This window comes from Orcinus orca, chromosome 6 (genome assembly GCF_937001465.1).
Source record: "Orcinus orca chromosome 6, mOrcOrc1.1, whole genome shotgun sequence".
Classification (NCBI taxonomy): Eukaryota; Metazoa; Chordata; class Mammalia; order Artiodactyla; family Delphinidae; genus Orcinus; species Orcinus orca.
The window spans coordinates 52,469,594-52,492,750 of NC_064564.1; the positions used below are offsets into that span (position 1 = coordinate 52,469,594).

A 23,157-nucleotide genomic window follows, 5' to 3' on the forward strand; every position below is an offset into this window, starting at 1 on the left:
TCTTCTCTGGAGAAAGGTCTGTTTAGGTCTTCTCCCATTTTTGGATTGGGTTGTTTGTTTTTTTGATATCGAGCTGCATGGGCAGCCTGTATATTTTGGAGATTAATCCTTTGTCAGTTGCTTCATTTGCAAATATTTTCTCCCATTCTGAGTTGTCTTTTCATCTTGTTGATGGTTTCCTTTGCTGTGCAAAAGCTTTGAAGTTTCATTAGGTCCCATTTGTTTATTTTTCTATTTCCATTTCTCTAGGAGGTGGGTTTAACAAGTTCCCAGGGAGGCCAACATGTTGGTCCTTGGACTACACTTTGAGTCACAAGACTTTTTTCTCTCTGTTGGTCACAAGGTAGCTTGTTTGGTTGAGAATCACACCAGGAAGGTCAAGGACATCAGTTTGATCCCCATCAGTGGGATCACTGTGTTCTATGGCTGCAAACTGAACCCTCAGGTCCAGCTGGTTGTCTTGGGTCTTTGTTACACACACACACTGGACCAGAGGAGATTCAGTGGGAAGGGATGCCCATGTAGAGGTCAGCATGTAACACCTGGGCTGCTGGGGGGGAACCCAGCCCTGAGCCACAGCCGCAGTGTTCCATAGCTCTGACTCTGCCTTCCCTCCCTCCCCAAGGTCTTGTCAGCCCTATTCCCTGGATGTCGATTTTAGAATTACTTCTAGACAAAATCACTCAGAAGCAGGATTGCAAACTAGTCTCCTCTCTCCCGCTGACTGGATGATCTGAAGTGGCTGCCCACGGAGCTAACTGGAGGAAGATGCTGAAACCAGGTTTTGGCTCTGCTGGAAGAACTGTCATACTGGATTAGTGATGTCTGCCATGGGGGAAAAACGCGGAAAGCGGCAGCGTAGTCAGCACGGGGCAGACTCTAAGCCGGTGTGAAACTCTCGCAGGGAGGCCTGTCTTGTCTCCTCTCAGAACCCAGAACAGAAGAAGGTTGGGGGCCGTGGCAGGCGACACGCCACAGCACCTCAGCACACACTCAGCGTGAAGTTCCCCCCCACACACACTCCACGCGGCTGCATCCCACACGCGGACTGGGGCTGGAGAATCACGAGGCCCCAGGTCACCTGACTCCAGTTCTGTCGGAAAGGGGCACCAAGAACACTCTTGGGGTGTCCTTTCTCCCCCACTCTGCCGGCTGCCTCACAAGAGAACATGCACCCAAAGGACTCTCAGTAGACAGAGCACTGCAGACTCCACATTTTTTAAGAAAACTAACTTTAGAGAATGGGAAGACCTGGGTTTTAGCCCCATCTCTGCTACTTTTAGAGAAGACACTTGACTTCAGTTTCTGTATCCATAAAATGGAGTTTAACTAAGTGGCCCCAGATTCCCTTTGTACTCGTAGACTGTACAGATCTACAGTTTTAGAGGAAATTCAAACAACAGCCCTAGGCGCCCATCCACAAGTCACAGCTGCATTCTCTCCCCTTTGCGGCAAACTGGATTCATTGAAAGGCATTTTGGTCTCTCGTTAGTGAGTTAGTGCTGTTCATATCTCAAGGTCTCCAGAAAGTTTAGTGAGAAAACTAGATTGGCAGAGACTTGGTACTTTCTGCCTGACGTAGAGAGACGAAGTATGAGGTCCTAATTCATTTTTTTAAAGTTCCTGGAAGGAAAACTGCTCTAAGATAAAGGCAGTGATCCTGAAAGGGTGATCCTGACCACCTGTGTGCAGATTTCCTGGGAGAATTACCAAGATCGAGGGGAAAGGGTAGAGTAAAAAAAACATCAGTTTTAACAAGAATTATGCCCCACACCACCCCTATCCAGGTGATTCTCATGCACACAAGTTTGAGACCCACTCACCTGGGGCTTTCTCTGCCCCCCTCAGTGATTTCACAGTGGTGGGAAGGAGCAGGGGAAAACGTGCTTTACACACAGCTGTTCTCGGACAGCAAGAGCTGGAAATTGATTTAATTAGATGCATCTGGTGTTGGCGCTGAGTTCGCATACTTTGACAGGTGTTTACTCGCTGATGGAATTTTAAAAAAAGGTCCTCGGTTAAAAGATCCTATTTTATGGCTACGGATTTGGCTATGGCTTTATTTTCATTGGTTTCACACCGTGCATTTTAACAAGATGATTTTCTGCATCTAGTTGAAGAAATATGTGTGTGTGCAGCGATACAGTGTGTTTCAACAAAACCCAGGCACAGTTTGTACGTTGATAATATATTTAAAAGGCAGACCTGCTATCATAGAATCGAGTGCGTGATGTGACCAACAGCTTGGTGGTCATGAGGTTCATGGATCGCTCCAACTGCCTTGTAACATTTCTGCTTTTTAACGTATAATAGCAGCTCTGTGCCAGACCTTTGACTCGTTGAAGTGTTCTAACTGGAGTGACTAGATTTCCCTGATGTAGAATGTAAAAATGTTACTTAGAGATGGAGGGAAAGAGAGGAAGAGAAAGAAACAATTTCTTAGTAGCACGTATCACAATTTCCTGTCCCTCTGACCACAGACTATAAAGGACAGTGAGATGGACTCTGCAAAAATTAACCATCATTATTCCCCGGTCTGTTGCCAAGTCTCTTGGCCATGACTATCAAGAGGTATTCACCTTTCCCTGGCCTTGTAAGTCGATTTGTTCTGATTTGACCAACAGAATAACTAAAAGGACATTATGTCTGTTCAAAGCTTAATCCTCAAGAGACCCAGCAGGCGTCCCCTCATTCTCCTGTAATCTGCCTAGACCCTACGTGAGTAAGTCCAGGCCAGATGGCGGGAGGATGAGGCATGTGGAGAAGAGACGAGCCATCCTAGCTGAGAACCCCCAGACCAGCCAGCCCTGACTGACCCCGCAGCTGGCCACAGACCCTGAGTAAATTCAGCGAAGACCAGAAGAACTGGCCAGCTGAACCCGGCCCAAATGGTTGACCCAGAGCCGTGTAAACTAAATACGTAGTTTTTGTTTTAAGCCACTGTGTTTTGGTGTGTTTGTTACAGAGCCAGAGCTAACTGATACATGGGGAGGTGTATGTGTGTTTTACTTATCTTGATGTCTCCACCCAGCACGGTGCTTGGCACAGTGTGGCACTCAATAAATAAATGATGAATAAGTGAATGAAGAAATGCACAGATTATTGTGGCTGGGCAGTGATTAGCCTTTAAATGCTTCACTGTTCCGTGTACCGTGGAATAAAACATCATTCTTCCTTGGGCTATATTAATAGGGACATTTCAGAACGCTGCCTTTTTGATAGCAGCAATGTCTCTGTTATTAAGTAACAGATAGGAAACTGGGTACCTCCTGCTCTGAAGTCTGAGGCACATGCCTATAATTCTCTAAAGAACTCAAACCATTAAGTAATTACTTTGAAACTGCATTCTCTAGAAATCCACTTCTTTAACCTATCTGCAGAGCAGCCCTGAAAGGCAGACTCTCCCCACATCACAGAAATGAGCCCCCTGTGGTTTGTTCCCTTCCACAGAATTACTGCCTACATCTACTCAGGGACATAATCAGAGGCTGTGAGAAATGGAGTGAGGTATCTGAGCGTGCTTGCATGCCACCTCCAGATTCTGACAGTCACCAACCCACTGTTCATAAAAGAGTCAAGTCCATACAGACCTGGTAAGAATTCAGGGCTCCAACTAACATCCAGGCAGGTGGCATGTGGGCATCAGGATCCATGAAGAAACCCAAAAACAATATTAAAGAATGAAAAAATAGGATCTTAGGAAATATCTTCACTGCATATTTGCTACTATACTTAATGTTCATGAACTGTTAAAGTTGCCAAGAACAAAGACAGAATTCATGTAATATAACTGCTCAGTGTGACAACAGGGCTTTGCTATTATTGCTGTGTGATGATTTGATTTAATTCTTTTACCACCTGTCTGTATTTGTAATATCTGTGAAATCTTCATTTATACCTTAGGTCTTCACTTGGATGGAACCTACCATTTGTATGTTAACATTTGTTACTAGGATTCTTTTATCATTGGCCTGTAACAGAGTAGTACATATCTCCTGAAAAACATCATGAAGGAAGACACAGAAAGATAACATCTGGATCTTCTTGGAAGAGCTTAATAATGCATAGCTCAGGACCTCTTGAGCCTGCTTAGGAAGGAAGGGTGTGGAGAGGTCATGCCCATCATCCAATATGTGCATATGTACACAGGGGGACATGCTTCCTAAGGTAGCTTCTAGTTACAGAAAAGGTTAGAGGAACAGTGGGTAACTGGAGACGCATCTTGAAAAGGGCATGTGCTCTGGGAACAGATCAAGGCTCAACTCTGCTATTAAACCTAGAAATTCCTCTTCTAGGAATCTAGTCTACAAGTACACAAAGAAGGATATTCAAGGATAGTCACCACAGCATTATTTTTTAAAAAAACCAGAAGAAAACTGAAGTGTCCACTAGTAGGAGATGTGGTTGAATAAACATGGTATGTTTCTTCAGTGGATCACTACGTAGACCTTAAAAGGAACGGAGCATTTCTAGTTGTGCTGCTATGGAAAGAACCTAGTTGCGTTACTATTAAGTGAAAAGAACAAAGTGCAGGAAATTGCACATGTCGGGCTCCCATCTATGTGCAGGCAGGGAAAAAAAAATCGCATCAAGATACACAAGAAACTGTCAATCATGTTTCTATGTGGAGAGTGGGACTAGATTAGAATGTTTTTTCCTAGTCCAGGACTAAGAATGAGACTTTCTCTTCCTCATTTCCCCTTTTGTTTACTGTTAGAATTCTTCTCGTGTGTGTACACTATTTTTGCAACTGAAAAATAAAATCCTACCTCTGTCACGTAACAACTACAGTAGATTGCAGAAGTGGACATGACCCTCCATCCCACCCCTCCCGGTATTCAGGCCCCTTTGCAATAGGACTGTGCAGCTCCTCCCAACAAAGAATAAGTAAGGTTTATTTCACCATCCCTTGAATCCAGGCAGGCCTCATGCCTTGCTTTGGCCAATAGATTATGGCAGAAGTGACAGTACTAGTTCCAAGCCTAAGTATCAAGAGGACTTGCATCCATCCAGCCTTCCAAGCAAAATCCTACCAGGCTGCCATATGGACAAGCCCCAGCTATCCTGCTGGAGTATGAAAGAGATCATGTGATGAGTTGTGTCCTACTCCCAACACCCCAGCTGACAGCCACATAATCTCTAGAGTTGTGAGCTACACACATGGTGGTTGGTCTAAGTCACTAGTTTTGGCGATGACTTGTAACATAGCAGAAGTTAACCGGTATTCCAACCATGTGACCTTGGGAAGAACGTTTCCTCTTCTGTAAAATGGGAATAACTACACCAACTACATAAGATTTTTGCAAAAGTTTAGGTGAGATTATGTATAGAACACACTCAGATTTCCCCTTCCCCATGCCCAGTAGTAGAATATGAATCTTGAAGGATGGAACAGAAAGGAGGTACCGTGGCACAGGCCTGGAGCTGGAAAAGCCAGAATCAAGGGGGGTGTGTGTGTGTATGGACAGACTTGGAACGCTGAGTAAGGTCTTCTTGGTTGGCTCCTATAGAAAGAGCTGTCAGTCCAGGGACAGGACAGGCAAGTCTATGCCCTTAGACCACCTCCTGACAGACTCAGAAATGGAGAGAAGGCACTGCGATGTTTCTAAGCAGGACTACCCTGGAGGTCAGAGTGAGGAAAGGGTTACAAGATTCCTAACAGCAGTCCTTCCTTCAGCAGGATTAGCAGCTGTGGCAGCTATCACAGCTCGCAGCCCCTCACCCATTATGTTAGGTGCCTGCAGGTACAGATGCACCAGAGGGTCTCTCTCCTTTGGAGCATAGTATTCAGGGGTTACCTCTGGTCATAAAGTCACATTACTCGCCAAAGCCTGCCAACGCCGTGGGATTTCATGTAGTGGCCACGGAAGATCCAGCCTCCCTCAGGCCATTCCGAGTAGGGAGCTCTGAGCTGCCCTGCTCCCTTGGATGATTCCAGAGGAAAAGTTCTCTCCCTCAGAGGAGCCCTGGGGAGCAGCTCTTGGGGTCTTGGAACAACAGACCAGTTAAGCTTAAGACACAGGAAAGAAAGCCTGCCTGGGCCTGCGCAGTCTTCCACCAGAGTGAGGCCTGAGGAAGAGCAGAAAGAGGTTGGCCCAGCCTCTCTGCAGAGAGAAGACCTTGAGAACTAATCATTCACCCCTGCAGGGCACTCACAGAATACTGACAATGAGAGGACATCGGCCAGCTGCCCATCACGGGGGATGGGGGATGCGGAACTGCCAGCGAGTGCTAGGCACCCATCTGTCCTACAGGTTCTGTACCAGGAATTCTATCCCATAAGGTAGGCCAAGTGAAAAGGCAGAAGGAGTGTGGAAAGCGCATCCTAAGCAAAAGGAAGAGTATGGAGAAGGGCCCAGAGACAAAGGGCCTGGAACGTTATGAATAGTTGGGAGTGGCTGGAGCTCACAAGCATGTGGGCCATGGCCCTGGCAGGTAACAGCACACAGAAAGCGGGGTTGGGGGCGTGGGAAGACTGTCCTAAAGAACTTGAATTTCATTCTGAAGGCGATAACTATCTTTTTACTTTCAAGTGGAGAGGAGTAATTTAGCACAGAGCCTAGCAGGTAGTAAACGCTCAGTTATTGTTAGATGGGTGAATTAAAGAAGAAATGAGGGGCTTCCCTGGTGGTACAGTGTTAGTTAAGAATCCGCCTGCCAGTGCAGGGGACACGGGTTCAAGCCCCGGGCAGGGAAGATCCCACATGCCATGGAGCAGCTAAGCCCGTGCCCCACAACTACTGAGCCTGCACTCGAGAGCCCGCAAGCCACAGCTACTGAGCCCGCGTGCCACAACTACTAAAGCCCATGTGCCTAGAGCCCGTGCTCCGCAACAAGAGAAGCCACTGCAGTGAGAAGCCTGCGCACCACAGCAAAGAGGAGCCCCCGCTCGCCGCAACTAGAGAAAGCCCGCGCGCAGCAACGAAGACCCAATGCAGCCAAAAATAAATTAATTTAAAAAGTATTAAAAAAAAATGAATCTGGGTCCTACTAAGCCCTCAATTTCAGCAGTCTGTTAAACTGGGGTAATTCTCCATTTTTAATTATAATAATAAAAACAGCTACCATTTACTGAATACTTACAAACAAGTACTATCTCACTGACTCCAAAATGTAGCTGCACATTGGAATTAGCTAGGGAGATTTTTTTTAAATATTGACGGATGGCTCTCACAACCAGAAATTTTGACTGAACATATCTAGGTGCTGCTCAGCAATGGGATTTTTGAAACTCTTCCAGTGATTCTAATGTGCAGCCAAGTTTGAAACCCGTGGCCCTATATCTCATTTAATTATCACAGCACCCTCACGAGGCAGACTCTGTCATTATCCCCATCGTGCCAAATGGTTGTGCAAATACCCCTGTTAGAACATTGCATGATCCGAGCATTTGTGAAAGAAAGGGAGATTGTGTCCGTAAGTCAGGGTAGAGTTTATCAGCTGTTAGGTTTGCTCAAAGTCTTAGAGGTGAGACTCGTGCAGGTTTAACACAGACGATGCAGGACAGGCAGGGCGAAGGCCTCTACATTCCTGGACCGGAACAGTACGAGCCAAAAAGGGACAAAGAGGAAGACCATGGCGATTCAGCTGAGGAAGGAGAGAAGAGTTAATGCTGACAAACACTTTGCATTCTCCTGTCATTACAAGCAGCTGCCTGCCCTTTTAATAATTCTTTTGTCTTCTCCAGAAGGACAAAACACATTCTACATAGAGAGACCTCTGTTAGCAGCTGCAGTAGTTGGTTTCAAAGGCAAGAGGGGAAAAGTGTGAAAGACAAATTTTAGTGATTTTTTTCCCTTTTTTCCCTCCCAAATTTGTTGAGCTAATGTGATAAGGAAACAATATGTATTACTAATGTATTATTAAATCAAGTAGCAGCTGGTTCTCTAAGACAGGGACAGCATTAAACAGCACGCCAGTCACCACAGCAGATGTGGCCTCTAGGGGTCTGAGGGTAGGGAAGCTTCTTCAGTTCCGGAGTTGCCCAAGATCTAGCTCTCCCCAATAATTCTTCTTAGATTCCTCCTGCATTCATTAGGTCTCCCTCGGTTTTAAGTAACAAAGCCAAGCTTGATGTCGAGTCAGCAAAAATTTATTCAAATGTCACAGGAGGGCTTCCCTGGTGGCGCAGGGGTTGAGAGTCCGCCTGCCGATGCAGGGGACACAGGTTCGTGCCCCGGTCCGGGAAGATCCCACATGCCGCGGAGCAACTAAGCCCGTGCGCCACAACTACTGAGCCTGTGCTCTAGAGCCTGCGAGCCACAACCACTGAAGCTCACACGCCACAATTACTGAAGCCCGTGGGCCTAGAGCCCGTGCTCTGCAACAAGAGAAGCCAGCACAATGAGAAGCCCATGCACCTCAACGAAGAGTAGCTCCCGCTCGCCGCAACGAGAGAAAGCTCATGCACAGCAGCAAAACCCAATGCAGCCAAAAATAAATAAATAAAAATAAATCTTTAAAACAAAATATTCTCCTACCTTTAAAAAAAATAATAATAATAAATAAAATGCCCTGAGGTGAGAAAGGGGTTGACAGATTTGAAGAGCTGAAAGAAAATGACTGTGACTACAGTTAGCAAGTGAGAGGCAAATGGTGCAAGATGAGAAGGGAGAGGTGATGGGACCTGATTCTGTAGGGTCCTGGAGGCCACAGAAAGGAATTTGGATTTTTTTTTCTAGGAACAGTGAGCAACGACAGTAGATTTAAAGCAGGGGGGTGGCATGATGTAAAGTGAGTTTTAAGCTCACAGATTGTTGCAATGTAGAGAGTAGATTAGATAAGGGGGCAAGACAGGAGGCGCATTAAGAGGGCATTGTGGTGGTCCAGGCAAGAGAGTGCTGGCTTGGGTGACAGTGGTGGCAATGCCGGTGGAGATCTAAAGTGGGTTCAAGAGCTGTTATGATAGTAGAATCAACCAGACCTGCTGATGGCTTGATGGGTGGCAGGGGGCTGCAGGATGGAAAAGATTGGGTATCCAAGAAGAGAAGGATTGGATATATGAGTCTGTAGCTCAGTACAGCCATCAATATACAGAAGACAATTAACTTATGGGACCAGATGGGGTCACCAAGAAAGAGTATAAAAGAAAAAACAAAAACGGAGGGTCTAGGAACATGCCTTAACAAACACCACCATTTAGAACTGGGGTTGGCAAACTTTTCTATAAAGGGCCACATGGTGATATTTTAGGCTTTCTGGGCCATGCCATTTCTGTCACAACTTTGCCACCGTAGCATGAAAGCCACTATACACCATATGTAAACAAGTGAACATGGCTGTCTTCCAATGACACTTGAAATTTGAATTTTGGATTATTATTCTCTTTTTGTTTCTTTCTCTTTAATCCATTTAAAAGTGTAAAAATGTATACCTTACTCATAGAGCACTACAATAACAGGCAGTGGACCAATTGGGTCCATAGGCCATAGGCTGCCAACCCCTGATTTAGATCAGAGAGAGGACAAAGGGCCAACAGATGAGAGCAGATGCACGGCCTTTGTGGTAGCATGAAGAGACCCACCCCAGCCCGCTCCAAAAGGGGAAACCCAACAGTGATTCAAGGTTACCAGTTGGTAAGACAAAAAACGCCTAGAGCAGCTGCAGAAAACTTTAGTGGTGGCCTGAGAAAGGTTAGTCTCCCTGGATCCTTCCAGGACTAAGGGGGATTGGAAACCTCAAGCCCCCTTGCTCTGATTCTACTGGAATTTGGAATTTTGAGCCAGATGTGATCTCCATGACCAGGGCAATCACCCCCACATCCTTGATTCTTATCCCAGTTGATGGAAAAAAGGACAAAGGAACTGGAATATATAAAATATTGTAAATCTGAGGCATTTTTCAGGAGAATCATAAAAGGAACCACTGAATATCGATGATCAGGATGTTAATGCTATTTAGGCTGTAGTAGGCAGAATTCTAAGATAGCACCTGCTGTGAGCTGAATTGCGTCCTCCCCACCCCCACCAGACTCATACGGTGAAATCCTAACCCCCAGTCAGAATGTGACCTTATTTGGAAATAGGGTCATTGCAGATGTTAAGATGAGGTCATGATGGAGTAGTGTGGGCCCCGCACCCGATATGACTGGTATCCTTATAAGAGGGGCGAATTTGGACAGAGACACACAGAAGGACCAACGATGTGAAGAAGGCACAGAGTGGAGGACGTTTCTACTTGCCAAGGAATGCCAAAGATGACCAGCAAACCACCAGGAGCTAGGGGAGAGGCATGGAAAAGATCCTTCCTCACAGTCCTCAAAAGGAACAAACCCTGCTGACACCTTGATCTTGGACTTCTAACCTTCAGAGCTGCAAGACAATAGATTCTGTTGTTTAAGCCACCCAGTCTGTGGTACTTGTTAGGGCAGTGCTGGGAAACTAACACAGTGCCCAAGATTCCTGCCCCCAGGTATCCACACTCTGCATAATCCCCTCTCCTTGAGTGGGAGTGGGACTTGTGCATGTGAAGGATATCACTCTTGTCATGTTATATGACAGAAGGGATTTTGCAGATGTACTTAAGGTCCTTAATCAGATGACTTTGAATTCATCAAAAGGGAGGTTATCCTGAGCCCTTAAAAGGAATTGAGCCCTTCTCTGAGATGTTCAAAGCCTGAGAGTGTGAGTTCCTAGAGGAAAAGACAGAGTGTCAAGGGGCTGAGGGTAGCCTCTAGGAACTAAGAGCACCCTCGGCCAACAGGCAGCAAGGAAACAGGATCCTCAGTCCTTCAGCCACAAGGAACTACATTCTACCAACAACCCAAATAAGTATAAAAGGGAACACAGAGCTCCAGATGAAAAAGAAACCTGGCCGACACCTGATTTCGGTCTTAGGAGACCCTGAACGGGGAAGCCAGCTACACCATGCCTGGACCTCTGACCTACACAGCTGGGAGATAATAAATAGATGGTGTTGGAGACTGCTCATCTTACACTACTTTGGTTATGCTGCATTAGAAAAGTAACACATGTGCCAAACTATGAGAATAATAAAGTATTTTGAAAGAACCTAAATGCAATAGGGTAAGTGAGGGTTTTTTTTTATAATGTTAATCATATATAGGAAAAATAAGAGTAGCAAAGCACTTTAGATTTCCAGAGTGCAATAGGGAAAAGCAAGTTTTCAAATATGCTAAAAGTAATTCTAATTGCCATCCATTGGTAAGGAGAACACAGATGAAAAGAGGCCTTATGAATCTAAGGAAGCATAATGAACCCACCTCCACACTTTTCAGGCTCCAATACACGTGTGGCTTCATAAAGACTGTTGAGGAGCAGAAGAAGAAAGGAATCTTCTTCCCATTGTTACTCACCCAGAAGCAATTAGTGCCAGGGAACAAAGAAAGCCATGTGCCTTCTTATTCTAAGGCTTGGGAGACTGGAGCCAGGTGGGGGAGGGAGGGACCCTGGGAGAGTCTGCCTCTTGGGAGTAATTTGACAGAAACCAGGTCTTCCATTGACAGTGGGCAACATAAACAGACTCATCCGTGGATTTCTAGGCCCAGCTTCTAAGTAGTCTTCCTCTCCTTCCGTGTCTATTTAATGCTTGACTGAGAGAATTGGGAGAGTTAGAAAACAAAGTAGCATTTATTGAGCACCTACCATGCATGGAGTACCGTACTAGATACTTTCACACTGTAATTTCAGTTAGCCCTCATGGCCATCTGTAGTAATCAGGGTTCTCCAGAGAAACAGAACCAATAGGGTGTGTGTGTGTGTGTGTGTGTGTGTGTGTGTGTGTGTTTTATAAGGCATTTGCTCATGCAGCTATGGAAGCTTGCAATTCCAAAATCTGCAAGGTGGGCTGGCAGCCTGGAGACCCAGGAGACCTGAAGTTCCAGCTCAACTCCAAAGGCTGTCTGCTTTAGAACCAGGAAAAGCCAAGGCTGTGATGAAGTTCAAAGGCAGTCTGCTGGAGAATTCTCTCTTGCTCAAGAGAGGCCAGTCTTTTTGTCCCGTTCAGACCTCCAACTGATGGATGAGGCCTACCCACATTGTGGAGGGCAATCTGCTTTACTCAAGGTTTACCAATTTAAATGTTAACCTCATCCAAAGTACCCTCACAGAAACAGCCAGAGTAATGTTTGACCAAATATATACCTGGGCACCCCTTGTCCCAGCAAAGTTGGCATATGACCATCACACCATCTGAAAGGTAGATACTGCCCTCAATTCCTCTAAGCCTCAGCTTCCTCATATGCAAAATAAGTGACATATCCAATGAAGTAGCTGGTTGGAGGTCAGTCTCTCTGACTTCAGTGTTGCAGCTGGGGTGAGTGTCATTAAATCTCACCAGGAGAGAAAGTTCAGTTCTCCCCCGGCTACATTAATAACACTCAAACTAGTAGTCAGTCAACTGGCAAGAGTTGAGCCCCGTCAGTAAGCTGAGCAATGAGTTGTCAGGAAACTAAAATCTCATCTTGGAGAGAAAATCAAAAGCAGCAAAATTGTGTGGCAGGTCTTATTTTCTCTCCTGTACAGGTGTTCGGGGAGTCGAATTGCTCCCATGAATCACACCAGAAGTGGGAGGTGGCGCAGGGACCCATGTCTGTCCCCCTCTCCTGCTGCCAGAAATCTCTCTCTTCTACATTGACCACAGAGAAGATGAAGCGCTCAGACAGCAAGATGAGCACATACATCAAATGACTTTGTTTTATGAGGGGGATTGCCTACTGAGGTCCACCTAGGCAAGAGAGTACATACTCCAAAAGCCTCTTCTTTCAGCAGGATGTAGGCAGGAAGGATTCCCTTAGGACAACCAGACAAGGAATACAGCTTCCTGCTTCCTGGGTACATTTCCCTGACATCAACACATGATCTGGTGCCTCTACTGTGTTCCTAAGCCTGAGTTCCACCCCCTCCAGAACCTGACTTCCTCTCCACCTCCAACCCCCTATTTGTCCCCAGACCCCCAACCTGGTGCCTGCCTTCTGCTTGGAGGTGGCTGTGTGGCCACTAGTGACACCTAGTGGCCAAGGTGGCGGCAGCAGCCAAAGAACCAGGATTCCTGGTTTTCCCTCCTGGAGGTAAGAGTAATAACGACTGTCCCTTGGGCAAAAGAAGCCCTCAAGGAGACTATGAGATTTCCCAGGAGGGAGGAGACCTGTGCAAGAGACGAAAGAGAGGTGGGATAAGGGCTCAAAGTCATGTGGTTTGAATATTAAAAGGAACGTGACTTCATTTGCTGCTCTAAGCTGACCACAGTGCACCCATGTTGAAAAGCACAGAAAGGCTTTTCTGGTCAAGACTTCCAGGGTCTGACCCCTGTTTGAGCCTCCCTTCCTGTCCCTCCTCTGTCTATCTGCATTGTCCACTGTCCACCATGCTCGGTAGCCACCGGTCACGTGTGGCTCTTTAAATCAAATTAATCAAAATTAAAAACTCAGTTCTTCATTTGCACCAGCCGCATTTCAAATGCTCAATAGCCACGTGGGCCTGGTGGCTAACATACCAGACAGTGCAAGGCTATAGGGCATTTCCATCATCGTAGAAAGTTATAATGGAGAAATGCTGGTTCATAAGCTAGGAATTTTTTTGCCCAGGTGTCTTTAAATTTTTTTTCAGTTTTTCTTGGAAAGAAGAAAAAGCAGGAAACTGGATGGGACTATTTGTTATATACTTCATCAACAGGGAAGCAGAGACAGAGAAGGAACTGTCACAAATTTGTCTTGACCTGGGTTTTTTCCAGATGCCACATTATTGTGTGTCTCTCCCAAGAACATGAGCCATGTAGGCATGTGTGTTTTAGGCTCTGTCACTGGAGGGTAAGACAAGGCATTCTCTCCCTTCTTGCTTTCTCTCCAAGAAAAATAACTTTTCCTGACAAAGGGTGCTTGGTGGAAATGTCTGGGGCCCTCTGATTTGGGATGAGGTAAGGCTCTTTTCGAACACAGACTAGCCAGGTTCTAAGGCAAAAAAGAAGTCCTGGGGAATTCCCTAGTGGTCCAGTGGTTAGGACTTTGCACTTCCACTGCAGGGGGTATGGGTTCGATCCCTGGTTGGGGAACTAAGATCCCACATGCCACGGGCCACGGCCAAAAAAAAAGTCCTGAACCAGTGGCCATTAGACTTGCCACCAATATCTATCTAACCACCCCGTGGGGTCTCCAGGTGACTCTCTTATTCATTCACTCAACCAACATTTACCGAGCACCTAATATGTGCCAGGAACTATTCTAAGCTATGGGAATACAGCCACGAGCTAGACATAAACCTTCCCTGATGGGGCTTACATGGAGAGGGTGACCCACAATATAAATAATGGTGCCACATCTGTATGATGGGTGCAGGTCAGCCATGTAAGATAATAACTACAGCTGTCTCATTTTGAATTCCATAACCCCACCCCTGTTCCATACCAAGTGCTGAGCTCTCTGCTTGCCATAGACTAATGAATCCTCACAGCAGCCATGTTGGGTATCAGGATCGTTATTCTCGCCTTCCATATGTGCAAACACATTCAGAAGTAAATCAAGTTGCTGAAAGTCACCCCACTGGTTCAGGGATATGCCAGCATTCAAACCCTGGCCTCCTTGACTCCACTTGGCAGGAAAAAAGGATATGTGTTCAGGGCTTCCTTGGTGGTGCAGTGGTTAAGAATCCGCCTGCCAATGCAGGCGACCCAGGTTCGATCCCTGGTCCGGGTAGATCCCACATGCCACGAGCAACTAAGCCCCTGTGCCACAACTACTGAGCCTGTGCTCTAGAGCCCACGAGCCACAACTACTGACCTGGTGAGCTACAACTATGGAAGCCTGCATGCTCTAGGGCCCGCGTGCCGCAACTACTGAGCCCAGGTGCTGCAATTACTGAAGCCCGCGTGCCTAGAGCCCATGCTCTGCAACAAGAGAAGCCACCACAATGAGAAGCCTACGCACCGCAACGAAGAGTAGCCCCCGCTGACCGCAACTAGAGAAAGTCCACGCGCAGCAACGAAAACCCAACGCAGCCAAAAAACAAATAAATAAAATAAAATAATTTTAAAAATAAAAAGAGCCTGCATAACTTGTGGGAGTTTTAAGACAATTATAGTGAGTCCTGGGATGATCAGCAATCGGGAAGGACTTCACTTGTGCCCTGGTAGCAATACCCTGAAAGGCCACTAGATGGCAGTATATTCCAGGAGTCTCTCCAGGTCCCTCCCACCCTGATGGCTAAGGTTTTCTTTGTTCACAAGCATCCATCTCTAGCCAGTGTCACCAATAATGCCATTATGCATTTTCTGTCACCCCATGCCCCTAGCCTCACAGTTAGCCACTTTCCCACCACCGGCCTTAACACAAAAATAAACTCTACTGACTTTATTGCCATTTGCTACAATAACGTCTGGTCTCTGCTCGTAAAAGCAGTTGAATCAAATGTTTTAACGAGAAACATAAAACAAGCCAACAAAAACCCAGGTGAGGTTGATCTTTCCCTTTCGTGAGTTAATACTCAGAGGGTCACCAGGCCTGGAGGTGATCAGAGACAGAGGTGCCAACGTGAGATACAGATAACTCTTCAAACTGGGGAAAGGGGCTACCAGCCCCTATAAAGTGGGGCAAGAGGGGGCTGAGCCCCACCCGAGAGAGCCGAGGAGGAAAACCCAAATAGCGTATTTAAAACATTTTTTTTAATTTATGGAAAAATTCAACAGTGCAAAAGGAGACAGAATAGTATCAGACCCAGATAGCATCTTAAGGAGTGGCTGAAACCATAAACCAGGAGAGGCTTGAGAAGAGGTGAATTCCAAATTTGTTCAACTCCTAAGGTGTAAGTTTCCAGCCCCCGGGGTCTGCCCCCTTCTGGCCCCTCATAATGGAAAGTCCTCACACGAGAAGGGCCCTGGGGTTGGTCTCAGAGGGCAGTCGGGAAAGTGGAGCTATGGAGTTGCCAATTTCATCACCAGAAAGGATGTGAGTCCTGGCTTTGTGTCCTGTCACACAGTTCATCATCTGGGTGGCTTCTAGGGACATCTGAATACCCAGAAAATTCTATGTCTGGGCATTTTCCAAGACCCACTGCTTACAGCAGATTATCAAAGACCTCTGTATCCACCCCTCATCCCCTCACCCTGGCCAGAAAAGAAGTCTAAAAAAAACCACTGCAATGATACTAATACTGCTGCTTCCTCCTCTGATAGTCCTGTTATTCTTATAAATATGATTGCCGATGAATCCCTTAATTTAAAAAAACAGTCACAGGAGGGACTCCCCTGGTGGTCCAGTGGTTAAGACTCCATGCTCCCAATGCAGGGGGCCCGGGTTCAATCCCTGGTCAGGGAACTAGATCCCTCACGCATGCCGCAACTTAGAAGTCTGCATGCCGCAATGAAGATCCCGCATGCCGCAACTAAGACCCGGCACAACCTAATAAATAAATATTTTTTTTAAAAAATGGTCACAGGAAATTAAGAAAAACACATAGATACAGAATTTTCCTTCTAAACTCATTTACTATATTATATTGTTCTATGATCTTCCTTCCAGTGACTGGATGAACTACAGCTTAGGTGAGTTGTTTTCTATATTTGAGATTTTATATCCACATGACATAATTATAGAACTTTCAATAAACTGCCTGTGGGTACTTCTATACTGGAAATATGTAGATGTATTCATTTCACAGCTCTGAGAAGAAACCAACAATTAACTACACTAATTTTAAGTATGTTTACTAACAATGATATCCAAATTCATTAATAACTGAATTTGAACAAATGCACTTTACGATCTATTAAATGTATTTCTCACTGCAGCCGCTGCAGAAATCATTTTGGAAATAAACACAAACATATACATATTCACAGAAAATACCACTTATAGCTTTAATATCAAACATAGCTATCACAGTCAGTTCAAAAAAAGGGCATAAAGTGCAAAAGCTCCATTTCAAAAGGCCTTGAATTACTCCCAAAGTAATGGAGATGAAATGCTACCACAGCCCGTGGGCCTACCACCCATATACAGCACACCCTATATGAAGGACAGAACAAGGTATATATCTGAAAATACTCTATTTGCTCTGATTACATATTGTGGTTACATCGCCTTAAATCTGGTTTAACATATAGGGAAAGACACAATTCAAACAATTAGTCCCTTACAGTAGGGGTCATTAAAAAAAAAAAAAAAAAAACATCTGTAGGAGAACGATGTCTATAAAATCCATTGAGAATCCCAACCTGGCCCGAGACTCCTCTTTGACCAGCTGGGTCAGCAGGACCCAGGCAAAGAGCTGGCTATTAAAGGTTCCAAGTTCATTTGGGGAAAGGAGCTATGAGGGGGGGCTCTGGCCAGGCAAGCTTCAGCCCTCACCTGTCCCCCAGAGATGGTTCCATGTCAGCCCCGAGGGATAAAGAGCCAGGGAAGGATCACATCCCAGTTTTGGAGCCTTCGGTATGGCAGCAGCTCAGGTAAGCATAATGAACTAGTAAGAAGTTTTTACACACCTGAGAAATCCAATAAATAGAAGACGTGATGGTATTTTTACAAAGCCTGTGCTTGATGACCATCAAGGTTAGTCCCCCAACAGAACAACTTTGATCCACAATTCATGTTGTATAGGCACTCTTCAGAAGGACAGGCACAGAGTTCCCCCAAAAGGTAGCCTATTACCAAACAGGTGTAGATATCTCATCCCCAAACACCTGCAATATACTCACTGAAGTGCTTGTTTTACATTATAATAATAAAGGGGAGAAAATATTTTCTAAAAATCATCAAACACTATAAAACAAGAATCATTAACTTAAGTGATCACTTGGTAAATTAATGTTTTTTAATATTCTAAATCCAGTTCCTGCTGGGTATCTCTCTTAGGCAAATTCTAACCAGAACAAATATCTAATAGCCATGCTGAGGAACCGCCATGACCTAACTCCTAAATGTCAAATCTCCACTTCCCTGAATTATCAGGGGGGGAAAAAAGGATTCTTGATTTCACATCAATTAATGAAATGAGCTATGCACTTTTTTAAAATCTGAAAACATCAAAACCTGTAGAACCATATATTTAACAGCTATTTTCTATGACTTGTCCATCTAAGTGCAGAAGCATATCAAAAAGCAGAATTCAGTTCATTATTTCTTAGGGCCCATTCATGTGAGGCTCGATTAAAAGGGAAGGCTCAGTAGTAAGTCTTAGAATCCAGTGATGAACACTCAAGAGCATAGCTAACTCTCTCGTATATCCCAAAACCTGCTCTTCAGGAAAAATATACAACTGGCATTTATATTCCATTCAAGGTACAAGATCAACTGTCAGCTCTAAAAGACATCAATGGACAACTATATTAGGAAAAAAAAGACAAGAAGGAAATATATCAAAATATATTAACAATGGTTGTCCTTGAGCTATAGAAATACACATTACTTTATTTCTTCTCCATCAACTTTTCTTAATATCCCCATTTTCTTTAAAATGCATGTAGTGCTATGAGCACTATGAATACAAATGTAAATATACATGATGCCATAAACCTAACTTAAAGTAAGATTGGTATATTCCTACTCTTTTTAAAATTTTGTTTATTTTATTTATTTATTTTTGTCTGCGTTGGGTCTTCGTTGCTGCACGTGGGCTTTCTCTAGTTGCAGCGAGCCGGGGCTACTCTTCGATGCGGTGCTCAGGCTTCTCATTGCGGTGGCTTCTCTTGTTGAGGAGCACGGGCTCTAGATGCGCGGGCTTCAGTAGTTGTGGCACACAGGCTCAGTAGCTGTGGCACACAGGCTCAGTAGTTGTGGCGCACGGGCTTAGTTGCTCCGCAGCATGTGGGATCTTCCTGGACCAGGGCTCGAACCCGTGTCCCCTGCATTGGCAGGCGGATTCTTAACCACTGCGCCACCAGGGAAGCCCTATTCCTACTCTCTTGATTTACCATCCCACGCTGGCAAGCATAGTGATTTCTGTTCAAAAGCAAAGTCTTGTCTTCCTCAAATATACCCCATTCCACACTTTTTTCTCAGTCTTCATCTCATTAAAACCAATCTCTAGAAGGGCATTCTGTTTTTCATAACAAAAGCATTCTCTCCGAAACTTAACTTAGTCATTTGTCTTGTAGGAGAAGCAGAGAAATAGTCCTGTGAGTTAGTGTACTTACTTCCTTACTTCCAGCAGAGTCACATTGTATCCCTATTTCCAAAGGTCACTCAGAACCTTCCGGAAGGGCAATGTCAAAGCCTTGGGGGCTGGAGGTGGTGTTTCCCACGGAACACACCCTTCATTTCATAGGGAGAAAGGTCCCTCCTTAATGGTTGGGACAATGCTCCCATCACTGAGGAGCTTTCAAGACAGAAATTAAACCTCACACACACACAAAACATTTCCTACACTCTCTGCTTCTCCTTATTTACTTTTTCCCACTAAAAGAGCTGGGCTTAAAATACAACAAACTCCCTACCTGGAGCATTTTTATATTGCAGGATGGAGGAGATGAGAATCCGTGCCTGGTGGGTCAATCTGGATGGTCTGACGTTTCCCTTTAAAGAAAATTCTAGACTTGAAACCCAAAGGACTTAAGAGCAGTTTTTCCAATTCTGTTCCACAAGCCACCTAGGTCTCATATGAGTACATTAAAGATTCCACGAGTATTTAATTCAAATACCGTTTTTTAAACTATAATAAAGCAACATGTACACTCATTCAATACCAAATTTTTCTACCTTGGAAACGACCAATTTGTTAATTTCCATTTTCACTGCCTTTTATATTATTCACGAAGTGCTATAAGTTCAACCTCGAAATAAATCTCCATAAAGATTTCTTACTGCAAACAGGGTTCTGCTGCTAAAATAATTTGAAAACCACAGAAGTAGAATAAAGTCACTCATTTCTAAAGTCTAAATTCAGTTGCTTCTTGGACTTTTCACCTGCAATTCTGTGCAAATTTTAACCAGAGTAAGAGTTCCCGGACAAGCCAAAAACTGCTACTGCCCAACTCTTAAATACTTAGGATAGTGACATGATTCCCATCCACACAAGAAGGACACATCTGTTCTGCCCTCTCCCGTGATGGAATGTTGCAAAGCAAGAGATGCCTGAGTTAAAATGAGTATCCCTGAGGTCACGAATTCCCACCTCGCACCTTGAAGACATATGCGGAGTCTCGCATTCAGCCCAGTGAAGAGGACAGCAGTTGCAGCCAGTGTCACTTTAGGTGAGAACTCAGAAGGCAAGAGATTTGCCCTGCTGCACCCAAAGCAGCCAGTGTGTAGTTAAGGCCAGCACTTAAGAAAAGCACGTGGTCAAACGCCGGCGCGGAGAAACCATAGGAAGCACCTCATACTGTGAGGATACCGAGTGTAATTCCCACAGTAAATATCAAAGACAGAAGCGGCAAGATTCTTGAGGATAATTTCCGGAATAGGACAGCATACAGGAGGCTTCCAATGAGAACAACTTCTAAAACTTCATGTTTGCTCCAGTTTGAACCAGGACCCCTACCACGATTGTCACAGGCCGTTGGCAATGTCACAGAGGTCAAGCAGTAAAGGGGTGGGTCTCTGCATGGAACGCTCACACCACTCACACCGTAGCTAGTCTTCTCTTTGTGTGTTGGAGCGTACTGGGCTGAGGGGCGGGGACCGTGTCAGCATTTAAAACTTGCGCTTATCTTCAAGAACGGCTTAAAGTGGAGTGTCATTTTTGGCATACACGGAGGGTTTTTCTTGTTAGCTTCACCCTGATCTGAAGTCAAGTTCCCATCTCTCAGAAGAGGTAGCAGGAAAAGGATGCACACATGTATGTAAACCCTGGGTTACGGAGAGATGCAAGGGGGGAAACCAGCCTCCTTAGCCGCGAGCCCTGTGTGTGTTCCATTTGTTTGCTTTCGTTTCAGGACAGTTTCCCCAAATGAAAATCTCTGGCCTCTTCCATCATACAGTCAGAGGGTCTTGTCGGGCGCAGGATTTGTCTGTCAAGGGAGGGTCCGCTCCGAGAGCACATGGGAACGGTGGGATCTGGAGCAAACCCTCACCAGGAAGCGAGGCGTGTGCAGCGCTGGGTCCCCCACGGGACGGCTCTGCCATCACCATAAAGGACGCAGCCCAATGACCACTGCAGCTGGAGGTGACACTGAGAAGACACACCTAGTGCCCCTCGGCCCTCTACTTTCCATCTTTGGGAAAGGGGAAGACACCCGCTGCTCCCCAGGCACCGTGGAGTCCTGGCGGTCCACAGACACACTAGTTAGAACCCAAGGGCACTGAATTTTTAAAAGACAGACCCCACCCCCGACTCTGCGAACCCCGCTGGCTGTCTCTGCTGGGAGATGAAGTTTAGGTGCGTGAGAGAAGATAAGCAGAGAGGCCAGCCACTGCCTCGCCATCACGTGATCTTGACGGGTGATTTCTTGTTGGCGCACAGAAGGGACACGTAGGGGACACCGATGAAGGCCCATCTCTCGCTGGGCCAAAACTTGATGACGGGGCCTTGCTCGGGTATCTCGGAGGCAGCATCAAAGTAGGCGAAGCACACGCAGCCCAGGTAGGCGGCCAGGCAGATGAGGATGTGCCTGCGATAGAGACGTGGCGGCGTGAGAACTGAGAGAACCCGACGCAAGTGAGACTGTGCTGGGTTTAGCCCGTTCCTCCCTCCGGCTAACCTGCCTCTCCTGGATGCAAAGACAGGCAGGGGCCTCCTTTAATTAAGAAGGGGTGAGGTTGCCCAACAATCCCTGGAATAGCAGAAGAATGGTAACTCCTGAGCCAACAAAGCCTCTTTTGGAATGTTCTGAAACATTCCAGCTTGATAACAGGAAAAACCTGCAAATGCCTTTGGGGCTCAGCCGACCCGAGGCCCCAGGATTTAAAACAGAGGCACTAATATGATATCACTTATATGCAGAATCTTAAACAAACAAACAAAAAGAACTTATTCACAAAACAGAAACAGACTCACAGACTTAGAGAATGGAACATTTGGTTCCCAGGGAGAAGGAAGTGGGGGAAGGACAGACTGGGAGTTGGGATTGACATGTAAATAAATTGATGAATGAATTAAACTAAAAAAACAAAATAAATAAAACAGAGGCACTAAGGAAATAACCGATGAGCATGTGGAACTAGTGCCCCCACCCTTCTAGCTTTAATAATCGGCTGTACACATCTGACGCCCTTCATCAGGAATAATTTTATACTGATTCACCTGCTTTTGCACTTTAGTAAGGGAACTCTTTTTTATTACTATTATTAAATTCACTGTGCCTGTAAAAAGTTTTCATATTGATCTTTATCATGCAAGGGACCATTTAAAGGCATGTAATCCTACTTTTGTACCTTATGCTGAAACTTAACTCGATGAATTAAAGACTTAAAATACATTTAAAGACAATTAAAGAAAATATTTTTATAAACTTTGGTGGGGGAAGCCTTTCTTAGAATGACACAAAGTTCAGAAACCCTAAAGGGAATGGCTGTGAGAGCCACATGCAATGCACGTCTCTACATTTAAAAACGCATGGAATAAAGATGGCTGTAAGAGTACTACCAGTTTGCTTAGTTGAGAACAGTGTCATTTAAGGGATGTCACAGTCACACTGTAATGCATACAGAAGGGAGAGGAAAAAAAAAAAACCTAAAGGAAAAGACTGACAGATGTGAGAACATGAAAATTTTAAACCAGTATGACACAAAATATAATTAACATACTGAAAGGTAAATGGGAAACTGGGGGTAAATATTTGCACCATGTGACAAAGAATTAAAATCCCTATCTTACAAAGAATCAAAAGACTAATCATCTCTTAGGGTGTCTGGGATTAGCTTTAAATAATCCGGGTGTGGGTGGGTAGTGGGTGAAGGTGGCATGAATGAGATTGGCCTCACGTAGATACTACTGAAGCTAAGTGTTGCCTACCTGGGGGCCCCATGTATTATTCTCTGTACTTTTGAAAATGTTGCAAGTGTGCCCAATAAATGGCCTATAGGTAGTAAACAGTAATGACTGTCTCCTATGTGTCAGGCACTAGGTGCTGGATATAAACTTTTAAAAATGGAAACACTCCACAGGGATGATAAAGAAACTTAAAAGGCACATTTCAAAAGAGGAAAGATATAGTAATTTTACATTTGAAAAGATGCCCAACAAAATACTAATTTTTTAAAAAGACATGAAAATAAAATCTTTTCAGGTTAACAAAGACTTTTTTTAAAGTTACTAATATCCAGTATATGTGAAA

General features: G+C 45.0%; 1 protein-coding gene across 3 annotated transcripts in view; it reads right to left on the minus strand.

Moving 5' to 3' along the window:
* ACER2 (alkaline ceramidase 2) overlaps positions 1 to 23,157 on the minus strand; it is a 93,367-nt gene that overhangs the window by 43,572 nt on the left and 26,638 nt on the right. The window contains exon 6 of one of the 3 annotated variants that reach the window (XM_049711075.1): positions 11,570 to 16,348. The exons of 1 other annotated variant lie outside the window; for it this stretch is intronic. In XM_049711075.1, coding sequence (XP_049567032.1) covers positions 16,246 to 16,348 — 103 coding nt within the window. In that variant the 3' untranslated portion in view covers positions 11,570 to 16,245. Of the gene's footprint in view, positions 1 to 11,569; positions 16,349 to 16,781; positions 21,493 to 23,157 lie in introns of those variants that run through there. One more of the 3 variants, XM_004276098.3, reaches the window with a different exon arrangement.